At 32.9% G+C, this 8,972-nt stretch overlaps 1 protein-coding gene across 1 annotated transcript; it reads right to left on the minus strand.

Moving 5' to 3' along the window:
• LOC139864782 (uncharacterized) lies at positions 1-2,705 on the minus strand. Its single transcript, XM_071853351.1, has 3 exons — positions 2,113-2,705; positions 1,103-1,534; positions 1-740 (listed from the first exon to the last, which is right to left on the minus strand). The coding sequence occupies exons 1-3, from the start codon at positions 2,560-2,562 to the stop codon at positions 432-434; spliced, it is 1,191 nt and encodes a 396-aa protein (XP_071709452.1). The 5' UTR covers positions 2,563-2,705; the 3' UTR covers positions 1-431.
• Between the last annotated feature and the right edge of the window lie 6,267 nt (positions 2,706-8,972).

Genomic DNA, 8,972 nt, shown 5'->3' on the forward strand with positions numbered 1-8,972 from the left:
TGTGCGTCACAACCCGAGAAACAATCGCCTCTCATAAGCTGAAACAGTGGACTAACCGGGTATATGCAGGCTTCAACTAAAATGCATGGTGGGAGATACTAATTAACCACAACTTTATGGGGTGAAGATTAGGGGCAAAGGCTCCTTAAGGAAGGGAGCAAACAATGATGCAATGAATCATTTTTGAACTGATGCACCAAAAAAACCTACATTCAAGGAACGCATCAAAATGAAAAAACAAACAAATTTTTTTTTTTGAAAATTTGCTGCATCAGTCTTCAAGAAAAAAGTGATGCATCATCTATGGCTCCTGATTCTGACCCTTAGCATGAAATGGTTATATCAACAAAGTTGTTAAATTTTAACTTTTTAACACTAAAAAACCTACAACTTCTTTCATATGATGCAATGCAATGATAAATTTGTAGTGTTTACTTACGAAATGCTTGTCGCCTGTGGTATGAAGACAAATACGATGTGAGTTGTGCGTTTGTCGGAAGAGGAATATAATTCATAGCTTCCATATCATTTTCTGAAGAAACCGATCTCAATAAGCTACTCACAACCGCATGGCTCCCATTTCCGTTTAAAAGTCTCATATGTGACGTGTCATCGGGCCCACATGAAGCTAAAGCATGCCACTGACTTGCTAGCGCTGCAAGCCCTTGTGCCCTGTGTGAAATCTTCGCTGCAGCATTCAAACACAATATCACCCCTACAACCTGTGCAATTGACGAAACCTGCAAAAAACAGAGCCTTAAATAACCTTTGACTTTTTAATCAAACATACACCTTTAGTACCCCACCGTCTCAAAATTACTGTCCCACTTTGACTTTTTGAGTTTTTCTTGTACAATTTAAAAAAGTTGTAAGGTTTTCCCTATTCGGGTTACCCGGGAAGGGCGAGTAATCCGACTTTCTTGTACAATTTGATTTAGATATTTTTTGTGTTGTATAATATTTTCCGAATCCATTCATATGATTTTCATCAAATATTATATAGCACAAATAATAATATTTAAAGTCAAAATTTTAAAAGAAAGACTTTGAAAATCAAACGAGACAGTTATTTTGGGACGGATGGAGTACTATTTAGACTTACCGCAAAATCACCACCATTTATGAACGTTACTTTATCTCTGAACTCGGTAATTTGGAATAGAGTAGCGAATTGGCTTGAGGTAACGACTGTGAACACAAGAAGAAGGTAAATACGAAACCGATGGCTTATTTTTGACAAATGATGGCGTAAACGGGCATGTTCTTCTATAAATGCTAAAACGTCAGTTTCTCTTTCGAGGAGGTTTTTATAGTCATCGAAATGGATGATTTGCAAATTGCAGACCAAATGGAAAACTAAACATGAAGATAGAAAGATGAATGTTACGTATGTCCATGAAACGGTCAAAGTAAGCAGAACGCCACAAGATTGCCACCATGACTCATGGTGCACATACATCATTCGGATAATTTCACGAGCAATTTTCAAGATTAGACATGGAAGAAACCACAACAAAAGTGCACGTTTAGACTCCTGCAATCACCATTAGAATGTTGTTCAAAGAACCAATCAATATTTCAATATTCTAACCAAAATAGAAAAAATAAAAACAAAACATTATAGATTGTTCACAGTTAAACTGAAGTTTAATTCAAATGGATTCCAGAAAAAGAACGCATATTTAACTGGATTTTCATTTTTGTATTGATTGATTAACTATTAAGGTGACTCCAAGAATAAAAGAATCAAAATGTATATATGATAATCAATTTTAACCCTAAAGTATCATATAATCATAAACCTAATCAATAATCAAGTCCATTGAACGATCAAAGAATCAAACTTTATGCCTAAAGTACTTCATAATCAACCTAATCATTACCAAAATTATTCCAAAACAGATTCAGCCTAACATGTATTAAAGGTAAAATATATGTAACCAAATGGGCATAAAAAAATAAACTTAATTTAAATAAAATATAAAAGAACACTTTTGTCAGCATGAACAAGCAAGCATCTTTGTAAAACTTTTTCTGCAACTGCACAATTTGTTTGCAATATATATACATATACTTATTATACCTAAATTTTATATATAGTGGAACACTTACAGTAATTTTCTGAACATACTCTTTTGAAAATCTTTGAACATGACCATTATATTGATCAACAAACAGAAACTTTCTAATGCCATATTTTCTGAGATTATGTGAAAGACAAAGAAGAGCAGAAGCTGCCAAACAAGCATGTGATGATACAACAACAAGCTCAAAGCCTTTAACTTGATAAAGATCACATCTTGAACAATAATCAGTAGTAATCATAAGTATCACTACAGGAACCACAACCCCAATCATTAGAAACATTACCCATGAAATCCCAAATCTTAAAACAGAAGTTTGATTAAATCCCAATAATAACATATAGCAATCCAATTCTTGAAGACACCCATCAAGATCATTACTTTCTTCATCTTCTTCCTCATATAACACTTGGGTTTGGTCCGTTTTTATAAGTAATGGAGTAATGAATTGGGGTGGTTGTTGTTCTTGATCTGACATTTGCAGAAAGATTTTGGGACTAATTGGGTGTGAAAATTTGAGAGTTGTGTGTGAAATGGGTATGTCCTTAAGCAGGGATCAAAGGATACAATATAAAACATGGGAAACTTAAAAGGATTGAAAATGGTCAAAGGATGAAGGAAGTGTAGATTGACTAATTTTTTTTTTTTTTTTTTTTTTTTTTTTGGTATTATAATTTAATTTAATATGTTTGGATGTTTGGATTCTATTTGGGAAAGTAGCAATTGTCTTGTTCTTGAAAACATATTTTAATGGGGTCTATTTTAAGTTTGTGACACATAGACACCGGAGTTACATAAAAGCTACTCCATTATTTTAGGATTATTGGAAATTGGAAATAGAGATAGAGATAAATATAAATAAAGGAGCTTTAAAGGTTAACTGAACTGTATTTTTTTAAAAAGTATTTATGAAAAGATTGCATCTTTTAAACTATTTATATATTTCAGCTTTTCCAAAAAAAGTTTACAAAAGATAATTATTTTACATTATGAACAAATAAATCTTTTTCCTTGAAACATTGAGGACATCATCATAAAAATCACCCTCTCAATCGATCTCTCCCCATCTCAAAGTATAAATACAATCCGGATCAAATATGTATCTGTTATTCATGGTCAATCTTTGATTACTAAAACTATTTAACATCAAAATCAAAATTTAACAAAATTGAAACAACCCGTCCTAATTCATCCGGACGAAGTCCATATCGATTATAAACGAATCACAATAGTTGATTACATCGCGAGGCATTTGACCTCTATATGATACGTTTTATAAACATTGCATTCTTTTGAAAAGATATACCATAAATGAATATTTAAAATTCAATGTTTTCGACATCTGATGATTTCTACATATAGACAATCACCGTAAATAACAGTTTACAAGAATACTTTCATTGACAATGCAGTCAAAATAAATACACGGTGATGATTTTGTGAATGCAATGCTTCCTCGAATAAAACATGTATGACTCCATGCACATAGTTTCTCTAACATATATTCAAACAGCGGAAGACTTCTAGGAACTTGAGAATAAACATGCTTTAAAACGTCAACATAAAGTTGGTGAGATATAGGTTTAATGCTAGCAGCGTTATAAATATAGACCACAAGATTTCATATACATAAACGTTTTAATAAAAATATTCTAAGTGGTTGAGCACTTGATAACCATACTTAACATTTAATCAACGTCGCATATTCCCTTTATTATGAAATCTCACTACACCGTACCAAGTGTAGTCACTGATGTTATGCGAGGTGTATATAAAATAGCTTTATATTTTACAAGGAAATACTATTAAATACGATACAATTTTACACAAGATATTTATTTATTTAGAGAATGGATATACTTAAACCTTGCTACAACACTTATAGGCAGTGTACCTAATCGTACAGTAGTGTAGTTTTTAGTAAGTCCGGTTCGTTCTACAGGGAAAATCTTTAAACAAAGCTTAACGCTATATTAGTTTTATTTTATAAAAATACAAATATATATATAAGTAATATTATTATTATAAAGGGGGGTTTTTACCGTTTAATGATCGGTTTGTCGATTTTAAAACTTTAGTCGCAGTTAAAACAAAATGTAAAATATTAAATAAATAAAAGACTTAATTTAAAGCGTAAAGTAAATAACGATAATGAAATTGCGATAAATAAAAGTGCGATAAAATAAACTTGCGATAATTAAAAAGTACGATAATTAAAAGTGCAATTAAATACAATAACAATAAATAAAAGTGCTATAATTAGAAGTGCAATTAAATATAAAATAAAGGGAATTAAATATGAAATAAAAGAATTATGCTTATTTAAACTTCCGTAATCATGATGTTTGACGTGTTGATTTTAGTTTTATGCCCATGGGTTAATTGTCCTTTGTCCTGGATTATTTAATATGTCCGTCTGGTTTTTGTCCATAACAGTCCATCAGTCATAAATATAAAGTGCGAGTGTCCTCGTCAAATTATTCTTATACCCGAAGTCAAATATTCCAACTACTTGGGGACTTAAACTGTAACAAGATTTTAATACTTTGTTTAATAATTACACCAGGATGTCGACTGAGTGTAACCCAAGGTTTTAATACTTTGTTATCAATTATGCCAAGTGTCCTTGTACATAATTTCACCCCTGTTTTAATAATTCTAGTGACTATTAATCCATTTCCGTGTCCGGTTAAATGAACGATTATTCGTACATATAAATACCCCGCCCATCGTGTCCGATTGAGTGTATATGGTTATTTATAGGGACGTTCAATTGTAAATCTTTATATTAAAATTAACAAACTATCATTTAGTTAAACAAATATAAAGCCCATTAATAGCCCATAGTCTAATTTCCACAAGTGTCGTTCTTTTGTCCAAACCCCAATTATGGTACAAAGCCCAATTACTCAATTTTAGTAATTAGCCCAACATCTTGATTACTTCGTTTTAAATAAGCATAATAATAACTTAGCTACGAGACATTAAATTAAAAAGGTTGAACATAACTTACAATGATTAAAATTGCGTTTGCTTTTATAGGCGGTTTCAGAATTTGGGACTCCGCGACTCGCGGCAATTTTTGCCTTCAAACTCCGCGAGTCGCGGAGTTTGATTTTCCAGCTCACCAACTTTGGAGTCTTTCTTTGCCGACGAATTTTTAATATATTATAATATTTAAATAATTATAAGAATTATTTAAATATTATATTATATTTATGTGCATAGTTGACTCGTAATTTTTAGTCCGTTGCGTCGAGCGTTGAGAGTTGACTCTGGTCCCGGTTCCGGATTTTCGAACGTCCTTGCGTACAATTTAATATCTTGTACTTTGCGTTTTGAATCTTGTACTCTTGTAATTTCGAGACGTCTCTTATCAATAATTGGAAACTCTTTGATTGTATTTTGTACTTTTGAGCTTTTTGGTCGTTTGCGTCTTCAATTCGTCGAATCTGTCTTTTGTCTTCACCTTTTATTATTTAAACGAATATCACTTGTAAATAGAACAATTGCAACTAAAAGCTTGTCTTTCTTGAGGAATAGTGCTATGAAATATATGTTCGTTTTTAGCATTATCAAATATTCCCACACTTGAGCGTTGCTTGTCCTCAAGCAATATAGTCTTGAAATACTAGAATCACTTCTTTATTCTTCACACTTTGTACATCAGTGATTTCTATACGGCGGTATAAACAATGGTAGTAACGATATGGTTTACAGTCCCATACGACTATAAAAATTTAGATCCATTAAGGAAATTGGATCTTTATGAAAACATTTGATCTTTTAAAAATTAAATCTAGTTTTTACCCTAGATAAGTTTTCCGGAATAACCCTTCACCGGTGTTTGCAAATTATTTTTGTGAGTTTGGTGGGTTTCATATTTGAAAATTTTAGCTCAAAACTTATGGTTTTGTGTCACCCACTTGCTAACCTTGTATTAGGAAAGCAACACGTCCAGTTTACTTGTCCCGTATATTACATTTCGGTAAACTACCGTCCGGTTGTAAAGGAAAGCGTTGAACAAGCAACTGTCAAGGCAATGTCCCGTGACATGCTTTTGATTATGGTCTATAACGTGTAGGACGCAATTACTATCCTTGGTAGGAGCAATAGTAAAGCTCACCCTTATGATTTTTCGGTCTGGCACAAGGTCCTGTCTTTGACCATGCTATGCAACCACCGTTCTTACGGTTGACACCCGATTTGGTTCAGGTGACCTAATGAATTTCAGGTGAATTCCTAGGATTTTACGTTTAATGGTAATGAACGCATTGAAAATGGGTTTTTAGAAAACAAATCGATTTTTTAAGATATCATTGAATTCCATGAGTTTGTAATTCTCAATCTTTAAGATCAATCTCAAGGATTGAGTAATATCAGTCTTAAAAGCTGATTTTTAATCTTTAAGGAGATTATCCTTTCTGGGGATCTGATTCATTAGTCTTATCAAGCTAATTTGCACGGTGCCCCCCATTGTACAAGATAAATCCTTCTCATGGTTAGGATAAATCTAACCACTTGGCGACCCTGTTTAATGCTGAGGTCCGTGGATTTTCTGCTGATTTTAGAGATGACTTTTCTAGATTTTTCGTCAACCTACAGCTGGTCTGGACGACAACTTCTTGACCTAAATCAAGAAGCGCGTTTCTTTTTCGGAAGACTTTACTTCCTTTTAATGATGGAATTGATTCATCGTGTAGATCCATCTTTTCTTTTCTTTTATCGGGTAAAACAGTTTAGTTTTAGTCCAAAGCAAAAGTATTTTCAGTAATTTGTTACAGAAATATGTGACATATGTTTAAGATAACTTGGTAATTTTTCCCACACTTGGCTTTTATTTTCCTTTTTATTGTCCTCTATTCCATTTTAAATGAATTCTAATATTTTGGTTTGTTTCTCAATTTATGTCCTTTCCAAGGTAACAATAATTTCGGTGTTAACACCTAGTTTTATCGTTCATAAATATGTATAAACATGATTTTGAGTTCATTTTGAAAATTTTGAAAAATTTTACTAGAATTGGGTAGTCAGTATATAAGATTAGGGCTGTTCTTTATTATCAGAGAGCACTAGATTCTAATACAACTACTGCTTTACTAGTATTTTTAATGGTAACCAAGTGTTTAAGATAAAAATTTTAAAAATCCGAAAGAATTTAACCCCTTCCCACACTTAAGATCTTGCAATGCCCTCATTTGCAAGAAATCAGTAACAATTTAAATTATTGAGGGTGATTAGCGTAGAAATGATTAAATTTTACCAAATTTTCCAAACATATTGTTGTTTGTGTTGAATGATAAATGGTGCACATCATTTGTTCATTTCTTCTCGTTGTTATTTCACATATATTTTGCATCTTGTCGTCAAAATTAGTTGCTTTTGCTGAACTTAATGCCAGTCTTTGAAAATGCGTTGTTTTACCCTGTTGTGTACATAAGATAAACTGCAAACATATATACATATTTTTGAAGTTTGGTATATTACCCCACATTCAAAAATTATTAAAATCTAATAATAAAAGTTAGAAAATTATAAAAACTATTACAATATTAACATAAGTATTAAATGTATTAACATTACAAATAATAAAATAAATAAAACTAAGTAGACTAGGGATGATACTGATACCAGTAGGGGTTTCATGCATAACCATAGGTGTTATAAAATGCTTCGGCTGGGTTATACGTAGGATACGGTGGTTGGATCTCTATAGACCAGGGAGGAAATACGGGCGATTGAGTAGGAATATAGTTTCTACCTATTTGTTGGCAATAAGCTATGATTTGGTTTTGATGAACTTGCCAATCTTCAAGTGCTCGATATCTAGCATTTTCATACTCTTGTGAAGCTATAAACCTTTGCATTTCTGTCATTTCATTTCCCCCTCCCACATTACCTGGCTGTTGGTTTCTCTCAACCTGTGGATGTCTACCATGGTATTGTACTGCGACGTTATTTCGCCTCTTCAAAACCTTCGCACCATGGTATACATTTAAACCTATTGTATCGCGGGGTTCTGGTTCTTCGACTAATAATCCCCCCCCCCCGACTTATATCCACACCGAGATATTCAGCAATCAAAGTAATAAATATACCACCTCCTATTATGCTATGCGGTCTCATCCCCCTAACCATAGCTGATAAATAATAACCCACACAATAAGGTATACTTACAGCGCTTTGTGGGTCTTGAATACACATGTGGTAAAACAAATCCTGTTCATTTACCTTTTCCTTGTTCTTACCTCGTTGTGTAATCGAATTGGCTAAAAATCTATGAATTACTCTTAACTCTGCTCCATATATATCCAAATAAGAGTAATTTCCCCCTTTAAATCGGTGATGGCTAGTCATTTGACTCCATACACCATGCGTATCAAAATTTTTGTCTATCTTTCTACCATTTAGTATCAACCCTCTACAATCGGCAGATGCTAACTCCTCAGGCGTATATATACGTAAAGCCTGAGCCATGTCTAGTAAAGACATGTGGCGCATCGAACCTCCTAACAAAAATCTAATAAATGATCGATCGGTTAAACTAGCTACCCGATCATTTAATTCTATACTACACAACAATTCTTCACACCATACTTTATATACAGGTCTACGCATGTTGAATAATCGTACACAATCGTTAAAAGTAGAATTACCATACCTCTGTGCAAGTAATTCCCTAATTGGCCCGGCCAATTCTACAGCTTCTAATGGTCTCCATTCTATGACCCTAGGTACTTCAACAGTTTTAGAATGAAGAGTATGCAAGCCCCTTTGGTATTTTGGATAATCTATCCAAAGTCTGTCAAATCTCAAGTTCGGGTGCAAATCTTCCAAGTGCATATCAGAAAATGTCATGACTGGATGAGGTATATCTTGTTTGTAGTA

The sequence above is a fragment of the Rutidosis leptorrhynchoides genome, chromosome 8 (genome assembly GCF_046630445.1).
Source record: "Rutidosis leptorrhynchoides isolate AG116_Rl617_1_P2 chromosome 8, CSIRO_AGI_Rlap_v1, whole genome shotgun sequence".
Taxonomy (NCBI): domain Eukaryota; kingdom Viridiplantae; phylum Streptophyta; class Magnoliopsida; order Asterales; family Asteraceae; genus Rutidosis; species Rutidosis leptorrhynchoides.

Bases quoted from the DNA above. Each gene is read 5' to 3' on its own strand.
- LOC139864782 (XM_071853351.1), bottom strand. From the start codon at position 2,562: ATGTCAGATCAAGAACAACAACCACCCCAATTCATTACTCCATTACTT. The intron at 1,535-2,112 runs GTAAGTGTTCCA...TGGTGATTGCAG, and splicing joins AGTATGTTCAGAAAATTACT to GAGTCTAAACGTGCACTTTT. The intron at 741-1,102 runs GTAAGTCTAAAT...TGTTTTTTGCAG, and splicing joins TAAATGGTGGTGATTTTGCG to GTTTCGTCAATTGCACAGGT.